The sequence below is a fragment of the Lynx rufus genome, unplaced genomic scaffold (genome assembly GCF_022079265.1).
Source record: "Lynx rufus isolate CCGP_SWC_20201006 ecotype Redwood Valley unplaced genomic scaffold, mLynRuf1.p SCAF_8, whole genome shotgun sequence".
NCBI lineage: Eukaryota > Metazoa > Chordata > Mammalia > Carnivora > Felidae > Lynx > Lynx rufus.
Genome location: NW_025814896.1, coordinates 59,330,223 through 59,356,679, shown reverse-complemented (window position 1 = coordinate 59,356,679; position 26,457 = coordinate 59,330,223). Strand labels below are relative to the sequence as shown.

The 26,457-nt window shown below is 41.1% G+C and overlaps 1 protein-coding gene across 1 annotated transcript in view; it reads left to right on the top strand.

The window, feature by feature from the left end:
• The first annotated feature begins 2,964 nt into the window (after nt 1-2,964).
• NPAS2 (neuronal PAS domain protein 2) overlaps nt 2,965-26,457 on the top strand; it is a 77,494-nt gene continuing 54,001 nt past the window's right edge. The window contains exons 1-3 of the mRNA XM_047069177.1: nt 2,965-3,116; nt 15,136-15,284; nt 22,243-22,334. Of these exons, the coding sequence (XP_046925133.1) occupies nt 2,965-3,116; nt 15,136-15,284; nt 22,243-22,334 (393 nt within the window). The remainder of the gene's footprint in view (nt 3,117-15,135; nt 15,285-22,242; nt 22,335-26,457) is intronic.

Sequence of the window (26,457 nt, the reverse complement as noted above, 5' to 3'; positions counted from 1 at the left end):
GGACTCCAGCTCCGGGCACACTCACTGATGCCCCTGTGTACAGGCTCAGTGCAGAATGAAAATCCTGACCCTGTGCAGTATATGTCGATGTTTCCAGCTGGAGCCTATCTTGCTAATTTTGCTGTGATTTTCTTTCATAGGCTCTTGACTGGGAGTTACGCATATCATCATAAGCCCCGACACAGGGAAAAAAATGATAGTAAAAACATTTTTGAGACTTCCTTTCTGTTTGTTTTATTTGGTGATTAAGGCAGCAGCAGGCATTGCAAGAATATAGACGTATCAGGACACACGATTCATTTATATTACCCTGTAATTTCCAGATGAGTGATTCTGTATTCCAAACAAAGGGAAAAAGTAGAACTGTACTCGCAGGCAGAATGCTAATTCTTACTGTGGCCCAGTAAACAGCAGAATGGAAAAGGGGCCTCCCTCTATTTGGGGCTCTTGGCTTCTACCCTAGTGGGGTACTTTGGTCAGCTAAGAAGCATTGTCAGAAAGAGAATTGTATGCCCGGTAGGCTTAGAAACTTGGGAAAGTCTTAGCTCAGGGACACCCAGAAATTCTCTGGGAGCATCTGAGGTAGAGAAGAATTCACTAAAAACCCTTTCAATAATTTCAATAAATTTTAAATTGAAAAAGGGATGGGCAGAAGTCCGCCATTTTGAAAATGTTTCTTTTCTGCAGAAAAAGCTAAATATTCCTTGGAGAATTTCAGTGACAAGTTGCTAAAGATTGTGCTCCCGTGAAACTCTCCCTGTGTGACTGTTAAGTAAGAATCACTGGAAAATTAGGCCAGCTTCTCATTTGGGCCCCAACATTTCCTGATACCTCTAGGTAAAAGTAAAGATGTTCCGGTTACATCTCAGGAAGAAAGAATAGCACAAGCTGAGCACAGTCATCCCACAAACACTTCACCAAATGTCTGTGGTAGAAAACAAATTGAGTCTCCAGAATTCTCCATGAGGTGAGGGAGGCATCATCCTGACCCATCTAGCTCCACATGGGGTGACTTTTCTCTCCACACACCCAGATGACATTCTTTCCTGGAACCAAGCTGCTAAAGGCTCCTGAGCTCAGTGGTGTCCCCAGCCCCCACTGTCTGGGCATGCAGGGAGGCTGTCTGACTTATGGTCATGAGGAGGTGTGCACCTGTCCCGAGGACCCAGGCCTAGGCACAGGAAAGGACTGCACTGTCTTTAAATGGACCTTGCTTTATGTCAGAGTTCCCTGGAATGTATTCTGAACAACACTAACCTCAGGAAATGCCCCCCCAAAACAAGTTTGGGCCATGCTGTTTACTTTTTCTCCCTTTTGGAGAGTTTCAGGGCTCCTTAGCACATTGAAAGTGCTAAGACTGCAATTAGAAAATAAACCAAAATCTGTTCCATTTTATGTAACTGTGAATTTAAAAAATTATCTGGAGGAAAAAAACAAAAATTGGTAACAACAAAATAAACTTCTCTGACCATAGTCCTTTTTCTCAAAATAATTCTTCATGATTTTCCATGGAAGCCCTTTTACCCAACACTGTCTTAAATCAACTTTATTCCCATCATTTTAGCACATTTTCTTACATATGAAAATATACCAAAACAACATTTGAAAAATAGTAAAATGTTTAAAGAAGTAAATAAATCTCATTTATAATCATACTACCTAGAGATAGACACCGTTAACATTTTGACATATTTCCTGTCTCGTTTTCCTACATGTCCATCAAATTTTAACGGGAATACTCTTACAAGGTTTTTGTTAATGTGGCTGATCAGACTCTAATTTATTCTTCATGAAAGTTGACCTTTCATGGATAGGACTGTCTTAATGTGGAGCATACTTAAATTTATGTCATGCCTGTGAGCATTGCATTGTTCCATTTGCCTCTCCGGATGTTGACAGTGAGCACCTACTTGATATATTTCAATTCTACAAGAAACTGTGAGTTCATTCCACAACCACTCCCTCTGTTTCAGGTACTCCAAAGACTTGTAGAGACTTCAAAAGAAGCATAAGACCTAATTCCAATAAGGATAGCCTTCTCAAACAGGTTCATTTTGCTCTGTGTAGAATACTCAAGTCTGAGAGGGCTCATCTGCACGCTTATCAGTTCCTGTCTCATACTATAATGTGGAACTAGTTAGCTCAGTGTAGATATGCCAGAATTCCTGGTCTGAAAGGAACCTTGGGCATCACTGAGTCTTCCTTTAGGCATTAACTCTCCTGAGTATCTGTTACCGTGTAAATGTACCGCTCCAAAATGTACAGGATTAAAGCGACAGCATTTATTTGCCTGCGGATCTTCAATATGGGTATGGCCTAGAAGGGAATGCTTGTCTCTGTCCCATGTGGTCTCAGCTAGAGCTGAGATGGTGGGCTGGCACCACCTGAAGACACACTCATTCCCATGGCTAGTGGTTGATGTAGGCTGTCAGCTGGGACTGTGGCTTTCCGTACGGAGATGTAGCGGCTTCCTCACAACACGTGACTGGGTTCCAGGGTGAGCGTCATGGACAAGAGAGTCAGTGGGGAGCTGTGTGTCCTCTTACTCCCTGACCTTGGAAGTCAGGCAGTTCCCTTGTGCTACATTCTGTTCCCTTAGACACAAGTCACTGAGGCCAGCCAGCCCGCACTCAACGGGAGGGGAATTAGAACTCACCTTTTAATGGGGGGAGTGAATTTCAGACAATTTTTAATTCTCCAGCTTGAAATCACCTTATCAGTGTCCCCACTATTCTGTAAGAGGAAGCCAAGGTCCATGGAGGTGGAAATCCCTTGCCCACTCTCTCTCTTGGCATAGGTAGCAGAACCAGGATGAGGACTCATATCTTCTGGTAACTGGTCTAAGGTTCCTCCGGCTAAGCTGTATCATCCCAGTTCTCTGCTACCCCAACCACTCTTCAACTTCCAGGGGTAGCTGTAAGTGTGAAAACAATATGCTTCATAAAATGTCTTTAGCTCCTCACCATGGAGACCCTCTATGGGAAAAAGCCGTTCTTCATGGAACTACATACTTCCAGACTTACTGCATACTTCATGGAACTTCATGGAGTTCCAGCAGGGGAAGCCCACTGGTGCTTCCGTCACCAGTTCTGGCCACTGCTGTCCAACTGTATTGGGTAGCATTTGATTTTTTCAGTTTGTATTTCATGTGGCCAACTGCATGTGATTCAGAGAGCATCTTCGATTTTCCCTCATCAGCATGTTCTATCTACTCAGTTAATAAAACTAGACTTATTGGGGCTAATTTAAAAGATGGATACCTTGGGATTAAACATCAGGAAGAGATCCTAGTATGGAAGTATGTCAGGTGTTAAGGATAGTTTCTCACTGGATGCTGGAGAGGTGTAAGCAGCAGATGCCACCAGCGAGACCTGTCTGCACATGAAGTAGATTAAAAGGAAGAGTCCGCTCATTATAGTACTTTTTTCCCCCCTTTTCCACTGATTTGATCTTTATTCCTGATCTAGCTCACCAATCAGGAGTTCTGATACAATGATTTTTAATTTCTTCCCCTTAGGGAAACACAGGATTTTTGGTGACATATAAAATGCACCTGCATCACTGTCATGTACCCTTGTGAATTTAGAGAGGACTGAGGACACATTCACCTACATGCTCAAACTCCCCATTCCTGCCATGGGAGCCTCTCCTAGAAGGATGGGAGATGAGCATCTTTCTTCTTGGTCTATGCCACAGGTTTCTCAGAAGGACCTGATCCCCATCTCAGCTATAGCTATGCCTCTTGAGTAGTTGAGTGTAAAGCCCAGTCTTGCTCACTAAGTGTGCACACCCTGTGATCATCTCCTCTCCAAGAAGAAAAAGAGAGAAGCATTGAGTATGGTTTATATAATATGCATCTATTTCATGAAATCCCCCAATAAAAGGGCACTCAAGGTACCACTTATTGGAGAAATACAAGAGGGGTGTGTTTGTGTGTGTACATGTGCATATATGCTCAACCCCCCTCCACAACACTTGACCTTGGAACCATGGTCCTATCCCACCTCCCTTTGTGTAATGCCTCTCCTTCCTTGAGTCCCCCTGCAATACCATAAGCACTGTCATCTTATAAGAATGCCAGTGGCTGTGTTAAATCTCACTTAGATCCTGAAATGCAAGTACAACCCTCCTGTGGAATTCCAGAGGTCTGGGAGCCTACACCTCTGCCTCTCACCCCATGTGCCCTAGCTAGACCAGTATGGGTGCCCAAATTTATCTCAGTCAGTAGGGAGAGTAGTTTTATTAGCTTAATAAACTCCATGTTGATATGCAGTATAGTTTCCTTTTGATACTTTTTAAATTCTAGATCACATCAAAGTGATACACTCATGCCAAGGGAAGGACCTACCCAATTAATCTGTAATCCTCCTTGTTTTCCAAAAGCCACCCAGAAATATGTTTCCTTAAGAGTCTATTATGACTATTGTCCAGCTCTCCCCTATATACTTTCCTGTAAAAGAATCTTCTTTACAGATCCTGCCATCAGGACTTCAGATTCTATGTTCCCACCTTTTGATTTCTATGGATCGTTTACATACTCACTAAAAAAGTATGAAAAGATATATGGACATTCTGAACTGGGTAAGATGGAGTCAGCCTACTCCATCCTGTCCACCACACTGAATACAGTTCTAAAACCTTGGCAAAATGTATGTAACAGCTAATTGAGGACCCTGGAAGTATGTAGTAGGAGGCAGATTGGAAAAGTATCAAAATTTGAAGTACTACTGAACTGGCATTTTCTTCCCTCTAGTACCCCCTAGCCTAGACTCAATGCAGCCAAAACCCAGAAGTGGGCATCTGTGCTGACAAAGAGAGGACACAGAGAAGCCCTCTACATGCAGGACAGGATCAGGGTCTCTAAGCTCAGATTGAGTGAGGGGAAATCTGCCCTCTTTTGTTTTTTTCTCCATATCCTTGTACCCTGTTAGCAATCCTGTGATAGCAGCAGCAACAGTAGCAACAGCAACAACAACATGGGCCCATAGGAAATTTAAAATGTCGAGGGAAAGGAATCTATCTCTCTGAGCAGAGGAACTATATTCTAAGAGGATGGGATGAAACCCTGTTGTTTTTTTCTTCCTTTCTATTTTCCTACTGCATGGCCCCAAATGAAGGTGCACATGTGGGAAGTGTGAGGCAAAGCAGAATAAAGCAAAGAACCAGCTTTCTGGCCAGAGGAACTAAAAGGGAGCCTTGGGAACCAAAAAGTACTGGGCAGAGATATGAGAGGAAGGAGCTCAGGAAAATGAACATATAAAGAAGGTTATGAGATCCTGAGCTCCCCACCAATCTAAATATGCACAGGTCTGACCTTAAGTAGTATACCGTAGACTTTCAGACTGAACTGCAGGATAGACCACCACCCGACATCCAAGACCAGCCACATGGGATAAATCTAGATAGCACCATGAATTTCTTATCAGAAACTATGGAAGCCATCTATCTAGAAGTGACACAATGTTTTTTAAAAGTTGAAAGAGAAGAACCATTAGCCCAGAATTCTATGTCCAATAAAAATATCCTTCAGAGATGAAGGTAAGTGAAGACATTCTCAAGTTAAAAAAAGCAAAACAAAACAAGACAAAAAAAACTAAGAAAGTTTCTTATCAACAGACCTTCTCTGAAAGAATTGCTAAAGGAAGTTGTTATAATAGAAAGGAAATGATACCAGATAGAAACTTGGAATATGAGATATAAAGGAAGAAGAGAAATGGTAAATATCTGGCTACATAGAATGAATAGTCTGACATTTGGGGGAAAATAACATAATCTGATCTGATTCACTGTATGTAGATGTAGGGCACAAGATGACTACATCATAAAGGAAGGGAGGATATAGAGAACTATATGGAAAAAAGTTTCTACATTCCACTTTAAATGGTAAAATATTATAAGTAGGTTCTGAAAAGATAATTTTTATATTATAATCCAAAGAGTAATTACTGAGCACTATACAAGGAACTATAGTAAATAAAAATATAATAGATAAATTAAAATGAAATATTAAAAATGTTTAAACAACCCAAAAGAAAACAGGATAGAAGAAATAGGAACAACAACAAAAAATGAAAAAAAACCAAAACAAAACAGAAAACAGATGGCAAAATGATATACCTAAATCCAAACTTATAATTATATTAAATGTAAATGGTCTAAACATGCCAACTAAGAGAGATTGTCAGAATGAATTTTTTTAATGACTTAACTATATGCTGTCCACAAGGTATTCACTTCAAATATGATGATATAAGTAGGTTCAAAGTAAAACTGTGGAAAATGATATACCACAAAACATTAATAAAAAGAAAGCCAGAGTGACTATATTAATGTAAAATAAAGTAGATTGCAAAGCAAAGAAAATTTCCAGGAATAGTGACAGTACGTAATACTAGTCAATTTACCAAGAACACATAGCAATTCTAAATGTGTATACACCTAACAACTGAGCTTCAAAATACATGAAGCACAACCTAAAGAAGTTTACTGAGTCTTTAATATGCTTATCTCAGGAATAGAACTAGTAGAGAGAAAGTCAGCAAGGGTATAGAAGAATTTAAAAACACCAAAACACCATTGACATTTATAGAATACTCCACCTACCAATAGAATACACACTGTTTTCAAGTACCCATTGAACATTCCCTAACCAAATTCTGCTTTATAAAATAAATGTAAACAAGTCTAAATGAACCAAAAGTAAATTGCAAACAGAAAGATGGCGGGAACAATATCTCTAAAACTTGGAAGTTAAACAGTTTGGTTCCTAAGTAATTCAAAGGTTAAAGGGAAGTCTCAAAGAATTTTAGAACTGAACAAAAATAAAAAATACAACATACCAAAACTTGTGGGTTTCAGTGAAAGCAGTGCTTAGAGGGAAATCTATAGCATTAAATGATTATAGTAGGAAAGAGAAAAGTCTCAAATCAATAACTAAGCTTCCATCTTATGAAACTATAAACAGTAGAGCAAAATAAATTCAAAGCAAAAAGAAGAGTGGAAATTATAGATGTGAGAGCAGAAATCAATAAGATTGAAAGCAGAAATATAATAGAGAAAACCCAAAAGGTAATTTTAAAAAAATCAATAAAATTGGTAAGCCTTTTGCAAATATGACCAAAAAAAAAAAAAAAGCCACAAATTACCAATAGCAGGACTAAAAAAGGAGATATTATTACACACCCTTCAGACATTTAAAAAGACATTAAAAGACCATGAGAATGCTATAAACAACTGTATCCATGTAAATTTGACAAATTAGATGAGAGGTACCAATTACTCAAAAACCAGAAGCTATGAAAACTCCTACAAGATGAAATAGAAATCTTGAAGTGTCCTATAATTAATAAAGAAATTGAATGTGTAGTTAAAAGTCTTCTGAAAAAAGGAATTTCAGACCCAGATGGTTCCACTGATAACTTCTGCCAAACATTAAAAGAAAAAATATCACCAATTCTACACAGTCCCTTCCAAAAAGTTAAGGGAAGGAAATACTTCCCAACTTATTTATGAGACAAGCATTACCCAGAAAAAAAATAGTACAAGAAAAGAAAACTACAGACCAATATCCTTCATAAACACAGATGTAAAAATCCTCAATAAAACTTTAGCAAGTTGTATATGTGTGTGTGTGATATATACATCATGTACACATATATATAAACTACATCATGACCAAGTGGAATTTTATCCAAGGATTGCAAGGCTGTTCAGTATTCAAAAACCAGTCATTATAATCCACCAAGTTAGCAAGCTAAAGAAGAAAAACCAAAACCACATGATCATATTACATGAATACAGGGTTTTGACAGGGGTTTGACAGAATTCAACTTTTATTTATGATATAAACTCAGCGAACTAGGAATAGGAGAGAATTTCCCTAAACTGGATAAAGGGCATTTGCATAAAACCATTAGCTAATATACTTATTGGCAAAAAACTGAACATATTCCCCCTAAGGTGGGGAATAAGACAAAGGTATCTGCTGTCATCACTCCTATTCAATATCATAGAGCAGTAGGACAGAAAAAGAAAGCAAAGTCATGTTGATTGGAGAAAAGGAAATAATACTAACCTATTCACAGATACCATGTTTGTATATATAGAACATCCCAAGAGATTTATCAAAACAAAGAAATATAAAACTTCTATAATTAATAAACAAATTTAGTAAGGTGACAGGATACACAAGGTCAGCACACAAATCATCTTTCTGTCGGCTAGCACTGAACTATTAGAAACTAATATTAAAAATACCATGCCACTTGTAATCAATCCAAAAGAATGAAATAGTTAGGTGTAAATTTATATATGGGATATATGTGTGAAAATTGCAAAATGCTCATGAAGAAATCAGGGAAAACCTAAATAAATAGAAAAATATATTGTGTTTATGACTAGAAGACTCAAAAGAGTAAAAATGCAAAATTTCCACAAATTGGTCCATAGATTTAAAGCAATTTCAATCAAGGGGTGCCTGTGTGGCTCAGTCAGTTGGGCGTCTGACTTCGGCTCAGGTCATGATCTCGCAGTTTGTGAGTTCGAGCCCCGCGTCGGGCTCTGTGCTGACAGCTCAGAGCCTGGAGCCTGCTTCAGATTCTGTGTCTCGCTCCCTCTCTGCCCCTCCCACATTCGTGCTCTGTCTGTCTCTCTCAAAAATAAGTAAACATTAAAAAAATTGAAAGCAATTTCAATCAAAATCCTGGTAGAACTCTGTAGATATAGACAAGTTGATTATAAATTATAATGGAAAGACAGAGAAACTAGAATAGTCAAAATAATTTTGAAAAAGAAGAATAAAGGAGGAATCACATGATCCAATTTTAAGGCTTATTATAAAACTACAGTAATTGAGACAGCATGGCATTGGTGGAGGAATAGATCCATAGTCAGTGAGACAGAATAGAGAGTATAGAGAACCCAGAAATTGACCTACATAAATATGACCAACTGATTTTTTTACAAAGGTGCAACAATAATCCCATGTAGGAATGTCTTGTCTTCAATGGTGCTGGAACTATTGGACATCCATATACAACAAATAAACTTCAACCTAAACCTTATAGGTTATAAAAATAACTAACTCAAAATGGATTGTGAAATGTGGAATGTGTAAAACTCCTGGAAAAAAAAAACACAGGAGTAAATTTCTGGTCTGAGTTTGGGCAGAGGGTTCCCAGACCTGACAACAAAAGCACAATCCACAAAAGGAAAAAAATTGCTAACTTGGACTTCATGAAAATGAGAAACTTTGTGAGAGACACCATTAAGAGAATAAAAAGGTGAGCAGTGAGAAAATACAGACAAATCATATGTCGGACAAAGGACTTGTGTCGGAACATATAAAGGATGCTTAACACTCAACAGTAAGGATATAAAAGGCCCAGTTTAAAAACGAGCAGAATGTCTGGGTGGTCAGTCGGTTAAGCTTCTGACTTCAACTCAGGTCATGATCTCATGGTTCATGAGTTCAAGCCCCACATCAGGCTCTCTGCTGTCAGTGCAGAGCCCTCTTTGGATCTTCTGTCTCCCTCACTCTCTGCTCCTCCCCTGCCCTCTCTCTCTCTCTCTCTCTCAAAAATAAATAAACATTAAAAAAGTTTAAAAATTGGCAAAAGACATGAACAAATGCTTCACCAAAGAAGATATAAGATGGCAAAAAAAAAAATGTACATGAAAAGATGTAGAACATCATTAGCCATTAGATAAATGCAAATTTAAGCCCCAGTGAGATAATACTGCACATGTCTTAGATTAGGTAAATTTTAAAGTACTGACAATACTAACTCCCCTTAAGGACGTAGAACATCTGGTTCACTCCTATAGGACTGGTGAGAAGGTAGGATGGTAGGGCCACTCTGGAAAACAGTTTGGCAGTTTATGAAGTTGCACATACAATTTCCATATGATCCAGGTTACTTACTTCAGAGGGCTAAAACCTTGTGTTCACACAAAAACCTGTACACAAATGCATACAACAGCTCTCTTCATAATCACCAAAAGTGGGAAACAACCTGAATTTCCTTTGCAGGTAAATGGATAAACCAGCTGTGGGACATCCATACAATAAAAAAACTGCTCAGCACTAAGAAGGGGCAAGGTACTGATAGGCACCATGACTTGAATGAGTCTCAAAGGCATTCTGTGGGTAGAAGAAGCCAGGCTCAGGGGTTACATGCTGTATGATTGTATCTCTATGACATTTTCCACAAGGGAGCATAGTGATGGAACACAGAACAAGGCTTGCCATTGGTTAACAGGCATGGAGAGAATGAAGGAGCTTTAGAGGGCACTCTTCTGTCTCTGGGTCATGATGATGGTTACATGAATTTATACACATGCAAAAATTTATAGAACTGTGCCCAAAAGAAAATGTTGTTTACCGTATGTTCATTTTAAGAGTAATAATCTTAAAGATATGTATCATCAGTGTTACTTTCTCATAGACAAATGAAATTCAGGTGAAATTCCTTTGCCTCTGACCCCCACATTCTCCCCCATGCTCCACATCGTGGGTCTGGTTAGTGCCCAATTCAGGGAGCAGAGTCCCTAGCCATGTAAGGCACAGTACTGTGGCTGACCAGCCTCACCTCTCCTTCCTGTCTCTGCTCACTTCCCCCTGAGCTGGGGTCCCTTTCCCCCTTTCCTCGGTTTCTTAACCATTTCCCTCCCCCAGACTGTCCATCAGTACCCTGTCCTGGATTCATCCAAAAGCCAAGACCAGATTGCCTGTACTGGCATTTGAGACTGTGGTTGACCTCACTCTTCTTGTCCTCTCTCTCACTTCACTTTCTCACATGTCCCCAACTGTCCTGTTAAACCTGGCCAGTCAGCTCTTCCTGCGCTGTCTTCCCACCGCCTGCCTGCCCACCCCTCAAGGCCACCTTGCATGCAGCCCCCTCCCTGAGGGCTCCCCTCACCACCTCACATGGCTGATCTCCTTCCTTTGTGAACTCCCTTGGCAATTTGTCTAAACTTGTCATCTAGCCCTTATCATGTTGTACCTGATGTGTGAAATCCATCTCTTCCTCTAGACTCTAAGCTTCTTTTAGTTGGCTGTTTTTAGTTGTTTTTCTGCAGCATTCTTCCCTGAACACAAATACCATTATCCTACTAGCATGAAATGCCATTTTTCTGCAGAATGTGTTTTGTTTCTGTGCTATAACCTCAAGCAGCCAGAATTCATCACTCTTAGTCCTGTGCTTCCAGAGCACTGGTACAAAGCTCCATAACACATACCTTCACGGTGGTTCTGGAGGGAGTTGTGGAAGGGAACAGGAGAGTGCAGCACTTCACGGCATGGGCATCCAAGCCAGCCTGCTCCACCACTGCCTACTCATGTGACTTCAGTGAGTCACACAACCTCTCAGTGCCTCAGCTGCTTCATCTGTGAAATGGGGATAATAGTATCTATCTTAAAGGGCCATCATGAGGATTAATATATGTGAAGCACTTAAAATAGTGCCTGTTACATAGTAAGTACCCAGCAAAGGTTATCTGTGTAACCAACATCCCTTGAGGGACACTAGGAAATATAACTTGGGGGCTTTTTGAGCCCTTCATTCAAACCAAAGGGTCAGGTTTGTATCAATGTATATTTAACACACACACACACACACACACCTTCCCTTCCAGCCTTTCTCTCTCCCCCTCTCTCTCTCTCTCTTTCTCTCCCTCTCCCTCTCCTCCCTCTTAAATCCAATATGAAGAGAAACACCCCAACTGAAAAATGGGCAGAAGATTTGAACAGACATTTTACAAAAGAAAATATATGAAACAACAGTAAGCATGTGAAAGGGTGTCCAACATCATTAGTCATCAGAAAAATGCAACCTAAAACCACAATGCGGAAACATTACAATGCCTAAAGGAAGAAGAGACAGACAATACCACATGTTGACAGGCATGTGAAGCATAAATTGCTGGTGGAAATGCAGGCACAGTACAGCCACTTGACATAACAATATGGCGGTATCTTATAACAGTGAACCGGTAAACATATATATACTTATAATAGGAATTAGCAATTTCACACCTATGTATTTACCCAAGAGAAATGTGTGCCTATGTCTACACAAAGACATGGATGTGACTGCTCACAGCAGCATTCTTCTCAATACCCCCGAACTGGAAACAACCCAATGGAATACTAGTCAGCCATCAAAAGGAATGAAATATTAATGTGTGCAACAACATGGATGGATCTCAAAAACTTAATGCTCCATGTACGTTAGAGACTATATGCTCTCTGATTCTATTTGTATGAAATTCTAAACATGGCAAAACTAAACTGACAACAGATCAGTGGCTTCCTGTGGCTGTCATCAAGGGGGACATCAGCAAGTTGGAGGAGAATACCTTTCAGGATGAGGGAACCATTCTGTCTCTGGGTTTCGGTGGTGGTTACACAATTACCAAACTTCATCAAACCAGACACTTAAAATGGGTGAATTTTGTTTAATGTAAATAATGATGTAAAAAAGAAAAAACAAACCCAGAGGCTGATTAAGTGTCTTTCAGCTGGTTGCGCCAGTGCCTTATGTGTGGTGTCTCGGGGCCTGCCAAGCTGACTTCCTTATTGGAAATAAGGTCATTCGAGGCTCATTTTCTTTCTCTTGCCTCAGAGCTGCAGATCCAGCTGACATTGACCGATTTCCAGTGGGCACCATAGTGTGTCCCAGGCGGAGGCTGACGGAAACAAGCTTGTGTTTCTGTCACTAATGATATAAGCCTTCATCGTATTCTCTGCCAGGCCATGTTGGTTGTCATTACACCCATTGAAGAAGAGAACAGAGTAATAATGAGCTGGGTGTTATCGGCTCACAAATAATTTATAATGGGCAAACTAGGACAGGAACAGAGCTTTTTTTGGCTAAGGAGGCTGCATGTCACTCTTAAAATCTAGGCCAAAAAATTATTTATAATGCATAGACAGTCACTCAGAAAGTTGAAAGGTTCCTTTCTTCTCTCCCATGTGTTTGAACATTAGGCTTTTTACCCTAGACTAGCAAAAGGCACCTTAGGGTCTTCCTTGGACACCTGCATTCAGTCTGCAACTCTGAGAACACATGTGAGGGCAGTTACTTGGTTAGGAATGAGGCCTTTGTAGAAACCCCTATCCAAGGATAGGAATGAGGGAAAAGTCAGGAAAAGGAAGAGATCCTTACATATGGGTAGTGACCACACACTTGAGAAGTGAGCTTTAAAGAATTGCCTCAGGTGTTATCAGAAAGGAGCCCAAACCAAGATATTATCAGCAAAGGATGGTTTGTAAACAGGTGTGTTGAAATAAAGGCAGGTCATGTGTCTTCAGGCAGAGGCAAGCAGAGTGGTTATGGCCATCGTGGCATCTAAGAAAAGGATATTTTCATCATGTCCCTGTGTTTACAAGGCAGAATCATTATTGACATTGATACCTGTAGATGTGGATACCTACCCCAAGGGATGCCAGTTCCCCTGATGGGAACTTGCTGAATTGTCACAAGCTACCAGCACCCAGTCCTGACTTCATGCTGGCCAACAGCCTCCTGATAAGTGATCAGCCGTCCTGGGCATCTTGATGCCAGACCCCAGGGTACGTAGAGCAAGTAGACCATGTTTAACGGGCCCTGCCACTGTGGCTCCCGCTCTCTCAGGGAGCCGACTTTGTGGAACAAGCCCACCCTGGGTGAGTTGAAAAAGGTTGGTCAGCTCTCCCAGCTCTGGCTCACCTTTGACTAAGGTGACTGTTGATGAGGAGCTAGTCCCGTGGGGCTGAGATCCAGCCCCTGGGTCTGTGGCATGTCATTAAAGATCAAGTCTTCTAGAGCAGTGCTGTTTCCCAGACCTCCTCAGGGTGAGGGCAGGCTTCCTGTGGCACGTGCTCCTTGTTTAGCCATCTAGGAGAGTGGCCCCTAGAGCCACGTTTTCCTCTTCCAGTTCCTGAGGTTCCCAGGCCTCCTCAGAGGTCCCCTCCTCTCAAGCCGAAGGACTCTACTTTGTTCTCTGTATAGATTGTGCAGTGTAGCGTGTCATTTTTTAAATAGACTTTATTGTTTTTGGAGTAGTTGTTCACAGAAAGAGTGGAGAAAAATAGAGCAGAAGATACAGAGGTTTCCCATATATCCCCCGTCCCTACATATGGGCAGCCTCCCTGTAATCAGCATCCCCCACCAGAGTGCTACATTTGTTCCAATGGATGAACCTTATGTCGACACATCATTATCACCCAGAGTCCACAGATTACATTAGCGCTCTTGGTGGTGTACGTTCTGTGGGTTTGGACAAATGTATAATGATGAGGATCCACCATTATAATATCATACAGAGTAGTTTTGCTGCCCTAAGGTCCTCTGTGCTCCACCTATTCATCCATCCCCACCTCAACCCCTGGCAGCCACTGATCTTTTTACTGTCTCCATAGTTTTGCCTTTTCCAGAATGTCATATAGTTGGAATCATACAGTATGTAGCCTTTTCAGATTGGCTTCTTCCACTTAGTGATATTCATTTAAGGCTCCTCTATGTCATCTTTAAAAGGGTTCATCTGCTCTTAGCAGCTTGACAGCCATATGCGTTCTCTGTCACACGTTGGCCCTGGGTCGAGCATGGCTTGCAGATGGTTATGCTTCGTCTCCCCAACAGGATGACGAGTTCTGGGGCAGAGGCCAGGACATATGCCCTGTGTGGCACTGGCTCCCTGCCAGACACTCAGGGAATTTGGTTTGCCCTTGGAACTCAGTGCCAAGGGCTGGGTGCTCTGGGTTGGAGGGGCTATAGTTAAAGCCTAAGGAAGGGCTATCAGAGCAAAACCCTCTGGGCTGCAGCCATGTACACAGCATGTCATTTGCTCTCTGAAGGTTAAAGCTCCATGAAGTCAGAGTGAGCAGCATCTGGCAACAGAGCTAATCTGTGTAAGATTTCGCATCTGAGTCAGAACTTACTTATTAACACTGTCTGTCTTTGTGGCCAAGAGTCTAGCAAAACATTTTTCTGTCCCCATTAGTCAACGCCAAAATGTGGCAAATGTTACTTTCCCTGAAAGGGTTCTGATCAGATGATCACAACAGAACACACTCTGATAGAAAATACTTCTATTTCATAATAAAGCCTTTATGATGTGGAATGTTCTAGTAACCTGTGTGTTCTGTGCTTACAGAGCTTCTCGAAACAAGTCTGAGAAGAAGCGTCGGGACCAGTTCAATGTTCTCATCAAAGAGCTTAGCTCCATGCTCCCTGGCAACACGCGGAAAATGGACAAAACCACCGTGCTGGAAAAGGTCATTGGATTTTTACAGAAACACAATGGTAAAGGTTACGCCTCTCTCCATTTTTATCCCATTCCTGTCCTTTCATTTGACGATGACTTCATCAAGCTGGTCTTCTGCTTGGTTCCGGCAAAGCCCGATCTCATCAGTCACAGGCTTCCTCTTGCAAAGGCACTCCACCTTCTTTAATATCCCACCTCCAGCAGGTTTGGGAGAGGACACTTACCTCCCAAATTGCTTTACTAGCCAGAGGAGAGAACCCAGAGCCGCCTCAGGTAGCACCCAGCCCAAATGGAGTGGTGTTAACAGTGGGAATGTCTTGATTTAAAAATGGCTGCAGCAAGCATTTTTCATTCAGCCCTGAAGAGATGCAATGCCCAAGAATTCATTTTCCACTGGACGGGAATGTACTGGTTTCTCCAACCACCTCTGCCATGGCCCTGAACTCTTTGGCCTTCTGAGCTACACCATGAAAAGAATAGTAATTTACTTATAGTCAAATACTTTTTTTAAAAAATATAATTCATATGCCATAAAAGTCACCATTTTAAAGTTTATAATTCAGTGGTTTTAGTCTATTCAAAGGGCTGTGCAACCATTAACACTAATTTTGTCATCCCATAAAGCAGCCACTCCCCATCTCCCCTCCCTCCAAGTCCTGACAACCACTAACCTACTTTGTCTCTGTATATTCTAGGTATTTCGTACAGATGGAGTCCTCCAATATGTGGTCTTTTGTTTCTGGCTTCTTTGACTTAGCATCCATAGTTTAGCAAGTGTCAGTAATTTCACTCCACTTTATGGCCAAACAATACCAATTGTATGGATATACCACATTTTGCTTATCCATTTATCAGTTGAGGGTTTTGTGTTGTTTCCACTCTTTGGCTGTTATGAACAATACTGCTGTCTGTGGACCTTCGTGTACAAATTTCTGTGTGGATATATGTTTTCAGTTGTCTTGGATATATATCTAGAATTAGAATTGTTGGGTCCAGTGGTAACTCAGGGAACTGCCGAACTGTTTTCTGCAACAATTTCATACTCTCAGCAGCAGTGTGTGAGGGTGTCAGTTTCTCCACATCCTCACCAACACGATATTGTCTGGTTGTGGGTGTGGGTGTGGGTGTGGTGTGGTGTGTTTATTATAGCCTTCCTAGTGAGTATGAAGCAATATCTCATTATGGTTTTGGTTTGCATTTCCCTAAAGATTAATGATGTTCAGCTTTTCATGAACTTATTGGCCATTTATAGATCCTTCTTTAGAGAAATGTCTATTCAAATCCTTTGTTGATTACTTATCTTTTTTTTAATGTTTTATTATTTATTTTTGAGAGAGAGGGGCAGAGCATGAGCAGGGGAGGGGCAGAGAAAGAGGGAGACACAGAATCTGAAGCAGCTCCAGGCTCTGAGCTGTCAGCACAGAGCCCAACATGGGGCTCGAACTCATGAACTGTGAGATCATGACCTGAGCCAAAGTCAGACACTTAACCGACTGAGCCACCCAGGCGCCCCTACTTACCTTTTGTAATTGGAGTATTTATCTTTTTTTGTTGGGTTGTAAGAGTTCTTCATATATTCTGGATACTAGACCCTCATCAGATGTATATAATTTGCAAACATTTTTCCCATTCCATGGGTTGCCTTTCACTTTCTTACAGATGTCCTTTTACAAAAGTTTCTAAGTTTGAAGTCTAGTTATCTTTTTGTTGTTGTTGGTTTTGTGTGCCTTAGGTATCCTAAGAAATCATTGTCTAAGGATATGAACATTTACACCACCAATGTTTTCTCCTAAGAGTTTATAGTTTTAAACCATAGATAAAGCCTCAAGTATACAAGCTACAGGGTGAGCATTTGAGTATTTGATTCATTTTGAGTTATTTTTTGTATATGGAATAAGATAGGGTGTTGAAATTCATCCTTTTGCATGTAGATATCCAGTTATCCCAGCGTTCCTTTCTTTTTTAAAAAAAATTTTTAACACTTACAGAAAATATACAAATCATAACTGTACAATTGAATTACTTATCACACTGCTTATTAGTGAACACAACTAGGAACCCAGGTCAGTAAATACAAGCTTCCCCAAAAGATGGCCCTTCCTTCCTATCTACCTCTGCTTTCCCCAGAGGTAATCTCTGTTCTGACTTCTAATACTAGAGATTGGCTGTTAGGACCTTATTCAGATGGAATCATACATTATGAACATGATGTTTAAGAGGTTAATCTGTGTTCTTCCAGTGTTGTGACTGGTTCGTTTTCATTGGTATATGCTATTCTATTATATGAAGTTACCACTTGAATCTGTCCTTGACCTTATGTCTTTCTCAAATAACCTTCTCTCCCTTTTACCTTTTTCCTTTAAACCATTTTACCTCTTAGCACTGACCACCCTGCCCTGCTGCTCACCTATGGATGGTACCAAAAAATTGGAGGAGTTAAGAGGGTTCAGTAGATATTAACAAGCAAAAAGAGCAGAATTCTTTTTTTCCTTAACCATGACACCAAAAATAATAAAGTCAGAAATGTCAGGTTATTGAGGAGATAATTACAGTTCTTCTGTGCTTACAGTGATGCTTCTCTTTCACTGAACATTTTCCTAGACAAGATGATTTCATGGAAGAGGGCACAGCTAGGACATTAGAAAGTTTCATTATACTTGCTGTTCTTTTATTATTTCTTTAATAATTGTATATACCTATTAAAAATATGACAGTAATGATACATCCTCCTTCTTTTTTTTTTCCAAAGCTGCCCAGGGGAGTGTAAAGAGTATGTTAATTGCTTTTGCTAAAAGTCAGGGAAGAACAATCAAGCAGGATTGGAATAAAGTGTTGCAGCAGTATTCGATTGCCCCAATAATTTAATCAGAATGGTTATGTTTCCTAAATAATGATTTAGCTAAGTGAAATAGCAGGTTGGTTTGATTACTGAGATATTTTGCGCAAATTACTCAAACTAGGTCAGTGCCACTGAGAAGCAGGACAGCTGTTAAATAGGACAGCTGGGATCAAGTTCATCAGTGTGACATTTATGCTGGGCTCTGTCTGCTGCAGAATTACCCAATTGTCAAATTGGGATCTGGAAAAGATCAGTCAACAGAAATGCAGCCTCCTAACACCAGGAGCACCCATATCCATCTCACCTTTTTTATAAGACTAAAGACTGGTTTGTACAGCCCCCTTAAATGCAACCAGGATCACCTCGGGATCTTATCCTTTGTGATACAATAATATTCAAAAAAAACCCCAAAAAATCCATAGTAGATTTTATGGAGGAATTCAGTGGTTGGACCAAAATTTGGATTAAATCAAAAACAAAAACAAACAATAACTTCACTTATAATCCAAATGGACATGAACTCCACAGGCATCTGCAATAGGGTAGAGAATAACATGGTCAGCATTTACTCAGTCCTCACCATGAGCCAGGCAGGCATTGTTGTAAGGACTCTTGTATAGTTATACAAATGAGCTTCATAGCAGCTCCCCTAAGTTAGTATCATTTCACAAATGAGACAGCTGAGGCACAGAGACGTTAGGTCAGTCACCTGAGTCAGCCAGCCATGATAATGGAGAATCTATATGAGGCAGTCTGCCTCCAGAGCCCAAGTTTTTAATACTATACCATACTGTTTTTCAACAAGGCATAGTTCATGGGGCTCTTACAGATATTTGTATCATAGCTGTGCTATAGCTGTCCATTAGCACAGCCATTTAGACTACTGGTTCTCAACCTTGGCTGCCCATTAGAATCTCCTGAGGAGCTTTTAAAATACATGTAACCAGGTCTCACCTCAGAGACCAATACATCAGAACATCTAGGGTGGAACCCCAGTGGTGAGCTGGAGCTGGCTCATCCTGGCTTGCAAAAGATGATTATTAAATTTTCAGGAGTTTTGCAAGCTAGTTGACAGCTTAGAATCAGCCACCATGGGAGTATTTACACCACAGAAATGGCAGAGGGCTTTTTTTTTTTTATTTGTAGGGACAGAGAGCCTTTTACTAGCACACTACTGGGTAAGGCACAAGCATGTGTATTTTTAAAGCTCCTCAGGTGATTCCAGTGTGCAGCCAGAGTTAAGAACCGTGGATTTAGACATGCTTTCTGCTTTCATGATAAAGCAAGACCACATGATAAGTAAGAAAAGATGATTAGGTCCAGGTAGTCGTTATAATTACTTATAATGACTCTTTCCTCAATAATCTTTCAAGCATCCCCATTTTCTCAGCTTGGGAGATAAATCTTGATCCATATGTATTCTCTTTGAAGTAATCCAGATCAAACTGAGAACCTGACCATGTTTCTTTGTAGATAAATTTTGTATCATCAGTATCTGTTTTAAGAGATAAATCCCAGGACGCCTGGGTGGCGCAGTCGGTTAAGCGTCCGACTTCAGCCAGGTCACGATCTCGCGGTCCGTGAGTTCGAGCCCCGCGTCGGGCTCTGGGCTGATGGCTCAGAACCTGGAGCCTGTTTCCGATTCTGTGTCTCCCTCTCTCTCTGCCCCTCCCCCGTTCATACTCTGTCTCTCTCTGTCCCAAAAATAAATAAACGTTGAAAAAAAAATTTTTAAAAAAAAGAGATAAATCCCTAAATTATGTAAATAGCAGTGTATCGCACGGCCTTATCCATGCCCATCTAAATGTTGCTTCTACAGGGCCAGACTGACCTGCATGCTTTCCTTTTCTTGTGTGAATCTCAAGCTGATTTAATGGGATTTTCTTCCAACATCAAATCCTGTTCCTCATTCATGCCCCTTCAATTTGTCTGCCTTAGTGGAGAAGGAATGAGGTTGTGTGAAGAAGCTGCAGAAAAAAGAGAAACATCTTTGTTGGACAGGGTAATGTTAACCCAGCTTAGTAGAGAGTTTTTACCCCATTTCCAAGACTTTGCTTTGACTACATATATCTCAAAGACATACTTCTCCTATTTCATGAATAACAGGAACAATTAGAAGGCGAGCACTCTAGGGCACAACTACAACTTATAGTATAGTAGAATTTTGGGGTTTAAATATTCATTGCAATGTTTTCCTGAAAACAAAATGCTCCCAGGTGGTTTTGTTTCCCTTGCTATTTAGAAATTACTTTGACCACACCTCTTTGCTAACCCTGCCTGTCACCTATAGCTTCTAATATTGGAACCTCAAATGCCAATGGAGACATGATTATAACACTGAACTTTATTTCCCAGTTTAACATTTTTCTATTTGCCTTGAGACATTTTATCTAACATAGACACCCACACCCACACCCACACCCACACACACACACACACACACACACACACACACACGCATTTTTAATATGCTGTGAATTGATGGGGCACCTGAATGGCTCAGTTGGTTAAGCATCCGACTTCGGCTCAGAGCATGATCTCATGGTTCGTGGGTTCGAGCCTTGCGTCAGGCTCTGTGCTGACAGCTCAGAGCCTGGATCAGATTCTGTGTCTCCCTCTCTCTCTGCCCTTCCCCCACTCATTCTCTCTCTGTCTCGGTCTCTGTCTCTCTCTCAAAAGAAAACATTTAAAAAAGTTAATATGCTGTGAATTGAGCCTTAACTTCTAAGGATTACAATCAAATTGTTGAAATACAAAGTGAATAAAATGCTGCTCTCAGTATTCTTATGCTGGTGTTTGGAAAGTATCTAAGCCATACTGAATGATCTAAAAGTTACTTACAGAAAAGAAATGGGTCTTTCATTTTCCTTTATTGCTAAGTTGAATGAACCATTGTCTAAATCAACTTTGGACTCCTGGAAAGACTCTTCTCCTGGACAGTTAATCTACAACTTGATCCTGATGGTCAAAAGAACTTTACAGATGAGTTTATGTGTTAGGGAAAGGGGGAGACCTTTATGGCATTTATTTATTAACATGGCTTTGGCAGATTTCTTTCCTAAGTGGTCAAACTGTGGCAACCATTTGAGGAAATGAAAGTTTCACCCTCTCTTCCTTGCCTCGGCTGGCACCCCGGAATGAACACTGGCCCAGAATTGCATGTAGCACACTGCCTCTGCTTCCCAGGATGCATTTCACCTTGTGCAGCCTCTGGCCACAGTGGCAGAAATAGCTTGTTCATTTAGAATCTTGGAAGAAGAAACCATCTTGGGAGCACCAAGAAAATAATCCCTAAAGAAACCTCGTACTACATAAAGTGGAGCAAAATGCTGGTTGAGATGGAGGATAAACTGCAGGAAAAACAAATATATCTGATATGGCATTTGATCTCTCTGTAATAATATTATTAGGAACATTTTAGCAATAAAAAATACACTTTCAAAAATGCAAGAGAACTAGGGTACATAAGGAGTTTTGTGTATTCCAATGACTACTAAATTTACAAATGTGAATAACATCTTCAGTACAAGGTAGTCACCATAACAAGAAAATTATAGATAAATCTAGAAAAAGTTTGACAAGAATAAATTCTGGCTGTAAAAGCCACTAAGTAACATATATTTGTCTAACATGTTGTACTTCAGTACCTGGAAATGCTGAAAACTACACAGTAGGTCATTTACTACAAGTCTAAGATGTTTCTGGAATTTTGAAAACCCCAGATCTCTAAAGTGTTTTGCTTTGCCTTGACCATAAAGAGGCAGCTGAGGAACTCGTCCTACCATCCCAGTCGATGTTTCCATTACCTTCATAGGTGACAACTACCTAACCCCCAACTGCTGATGGTGGACTTTGTCCTGTAGAAATTCAAGGGCTTTGTGCTGCTTGCTACTGGCAGGCACTCCAGCCATGCAGAGAGTAGAGCGCTCTTCTCCTGAACCTCATTAAAAGGGTGTGAAAACATCCAGAGACCTTTTTAAGTCTATTACATCCCAAGTCCCTAGTCCTTAGAAATCAGGGTAACATATTTCTTTATACTGACTTCTTTACATGACACAGAAGTTTACACAAAAATTACACAGAAATAAGCATGCTTTGTTTGTTAATTCTAATTCCAAGGTGACTTTTAACATGAAAGTTTATGTTTTTTTTTTTAGAAGTCTCAGCGCAAACGGAAATCTGTGATATTCAGCAAGACTGGAAGCCTTCATTCCTCAGTAATGAAGAATTCACCCAGCTGATGTTGGAGGTGAAATGCACTTTCAAATTAGCTTCATTGGTTGCAAATCAAAATGTAGCTGCTTGTTCCAGATAAGACCCTGTGCCCAAAGTGAACAACTATTCTTGACTCTGGAAAGAGGTCTTGAAACAGATACCCCTTGGAGCTCTGCATGCTATTGCTTATATTTTGGCTACTGAGTTTGGCAGTAGAAGCAAGAATTCCCAAACTGAATGTGAGTGTGTGCTGGGGCATCCGTGACTGCAAGGAGAACCCCACTCTTGGGCTCCCAGTCAGAGGGACACCCAATCTTGGAGCTGGGAAGGGCAAGGATGCAGGTAGGTAGACAGAGGGGAAGGGGGAGGAAGAATTACGTCTCTGCACTGACTTTTGGCTCAGAGAGCCTCCTCCTTAGAATGCAGCGATTATGTTTCCCTTAGTAGAACACGTTTTGAAAACAAAATTCTTTTCAAGTTAGGCTTTGAACTTGAGTTCTGTTACGTCAACATGGCATGTGGGTGTCAACTGTAAGTGACCCTGTGCCTCCCTGCCCTTTCTGGGCTGAGAAAGATGCTCATGTGTCTTCCTCCAGAAAGTTAGGTGCCCACGCCCATCTCCAGGGTTGTATTTGTGGAAATCTGGCTGATCCGGGCCAGTGGGCTTCTTCAATGTCCTGTGTTTACATTTGGGTGAAACTGCACAGATGAGGATGAGTCGCTACGGAAACGTGTGGCTGGGTGTTCTGACTTCCAAACTGGGGATTAGTCTGGGAGCGCATGGACGGGATAGTGGAGGGAGAAAAGGCTCCAGACCTGGCACGTCTGGGCCCTTGACTTAGAAGAGGCAACAGGGACAAATGAGTTCGGCGAAAGGAAGTTAGGCACTGGCTGCATGTCCGTGGTTCCTGGCAGGGTTTTTGGAGAGTGGCTTCTTTCTGTATCTCCTCTTAGGTGCCTGTACAAGACTGATGTAAACTTTAATTTACATAGATTAACTATGCAGAAAACAGAAAGTACTGGAGTAAGAAAGTGCCAGAACGAAGATGTCCAAATATTATGAAATATAAGCGCATTAATGAACATTTGCATAAAATGAAAGATACTTAAATCTGCATGTGAACTATATTTAAAGAAAATACAGAACTTTCTCCAGAAGCAATGCATTTTAAGTATGTTAAATTTAGACCAGCTTGCGAAATATAATGTTGAATTAATGTATCATTATGCTACTTTACATAAACCATTTTATCTTTTAATTCTTAGGGAACAGTAGTTAAAACGCATAACCCTATAGCACCCAGCCTCTTTTTCAGAATGTGTAGCACAGCCTTCTTTTTTTCCCACTGAGTTTCAAGAAATCAAAAGTGTTTGAGGAAACAAGACTTTTATAAAGTTAAAAATGGATACATATTTGGGCTGAAAGGCAGGACTGAGATTCAGTAGACTGGAATTTCTAGAAAAAGATTTTTAGATTTGTATGTATATTCTTTTAAGATTTTTAAAAATTTTGTTTTGAGAGAGAAAGAGAGAGAGAGGACACGAGCAGGGGAGGGGCAAAGAGAGAAGAGAGGGGCAGAGGATCCTAAGCAGGCTCTGTGCTGACAGCAGAGAGCTCGATGTGGGGCTCAAACCCACCAACTGTGAGATCATGACCTGCACTGAAGTCAGATGCTTAAACGACTGAGCCACCCAGGCGCCCCTGTATGTATATTCTTTATGCACGTTCCCCTGCTCCCAGTATAGACTTCTTGAAGTGGATCTACAGGAATCATGCTAGGTGAGTGAATTAAGCCTGAAATTAAGACTGTACAACAAGCAGGTCTTCTGGACACATTGCAGCTTTGAGGAGTCTGGGAAACCCACCAACTAGTACTTCTGATTGACCTTTGTTTTAGACTTTTATTCCAACCTGTTGCTCCTCAGTAGACACAGACCTGGTGATGAGTAACTGTACCTCCAGTATATTCTCCCAGATGGCCTGGGCCCTGGAGTGGCCCCCACAGGATGATGTTGTCACCATTTGCCACTAGGCAATTTCTAAATAGTTTGTGTCTCTTTCTAGCTACACAGCCCTCTCCTTTTCCAGAGCCGTTTCAGGGAATGTGACGGATTCAGATGCAATGTCTTGATGACCATGAGGTTCCTCTCTCTTTCTGCCCCTCCCCCACTTGCACTCTGAATGAAAGAAAGAAAGAAAGAAAGAAAGAAAGAAAGAAAGAAAGAAAGAAAAGAAAGAAAAGGAGGAAGGGAAGGAAAGAAGGGAAAGCTCTTGTTGATTGGCAATTAAGGAATTTGTAGTACTTCTTCTGAATTTTATTCAGAAAAGCTATAGTGATCTTTTCTCACAGCCCAGAGGTTGTCCCAGGGAACACAAGAAGCATCAGACCCAGGAATTGACATAAAGGGGTGTTTTCATGTCTTTCTGGCATGTGGCAGGTATAAAATTTGGGCCATTATGGCGTTTTGGGTGTCCCTGAAGCTGTTATCACAGTCAACTTTACTTTGAGAGGGACGCATGACTTCCCAGTCACAGAGTGTTGAGTCACTCAGATGGTACTGAGGGGACCTTCTAAAACCACAGCAAGCGTTTTCCAAGCAGTGACTCAGCGCACGTCTTGCGCATTGGATGGGAAACGCCAATAAGCTGATGAAAGTTATCTTTCATCTATAAATACCTTCAGCTCTTTAACACCCATATGCTTTACAAATCCAAGAGGGGCTTGGGCTCACTGTGCAAGAAGATCATTTGTACTGTTTCTATTTTCCCAGTACTCTGCCCCACTTTTTCCTAAAAGGTCCAGCTGACATCCTCAACAGTGGCCCCACCTTGTAAAATTCACCCCCAGGAGGGCTGAAAATATGACTGAAAAAAAAAAACCAATTAGGAAAAGAAACAAAAGGTACCAGGATGTACCTCTGTGTTCACCATGACCCATAAATTTTATTGGGGTTTTTTAATCTCGGCCCTATGGACATCTCAGACCTCATCATTCTTTGTTGGGGGGGAGCATCCTGTGCATCGTCGGATGTTTCAAAGCATCCTCAGCCTCTACCCACTAGATGCCAGCAGCACCCACCCCAGTAGTGATGTCTGCTGACACTGCTAGATGTCCCTAATGGGGGCAGGGGGGAGGGGTCGCTTTGCCCCTCATGGAAAGACACTGATGTAATCCAAAAGGATGAGGTCCTTAAGAAACATGCTTTAATATAGTTTTCAGTCTTATATCCTGCCGTATGTAAGTATAAAATAACACATGACCCTAGTGTGCATTTTCCTGGTGAAGAGAACTCCCTCCCATTTTGGCACAGTGCCTCTTGTGTGCAGTTAGCGGACTGTTTCTGATTCCTGCTGCAGTGCACTTAGCTGCACCCACCTAACAGACAATGCATGCCCTTTTGGCAGTGCAGACCTCCAGTAACACCCGGGAGGAACTAGCTGAATGCATACAAAACGTTTCCAAAACTTTCTAAGCACATATTTCAGTGTGGCTTTTTTCCCCCTTTAAAGCAGAAAAATCCTCACATTCAGAGAAGATGTTACTTCAAAGATACTGTCAATAAAGCAACAGTGATAGGTTTACAGTAACTATCCACCTGAGCCTTTTACTCCCTCAGAGATTTGTTTTCTGGTGAGATGGGCTTTGTTTTAATCGTTTCCATCTATTCTGGGCACCTATATAGCCCGTAGCCAAGAGGACCCCATTCAGAATTACATAGTCTGAATTTTAGAAATCACCTTGCAGATCTTATGAAAGCATCATGAGAATCCAGTAAAGAATCTAAAAACAAAACCGCAAAGGTGTCTGTAAGAAAATGTTGACAGCTGGGGTGCCTGGGTGGCTCAGGTGGTTGAGCCTCCAGCGTCAGCTCAGGTTATGATCTTACAGTTTGTGAATTCAAGCCCTGCTTCGGGCTCACTGCTGTCAGCTCAGAGCCCGCTTTGGATCCTCTGTCCCCCTCTCTCTGCCCCTCCGCCACTTGCGCTTTCTCTCAAAGAAAGAAAGAAAGAAAGAAAGAAAGAAAGAAAGAAAGAAAAACATTGGCAGCCTCCACCCCTTCTTTCCTATCAGAAGCATCTACAGCAGCATGCCTCACATACAGTAGACACTCAGTAAGTAATGTGAATGTTCTTTACAAACAGTTCCTCCAGGAGG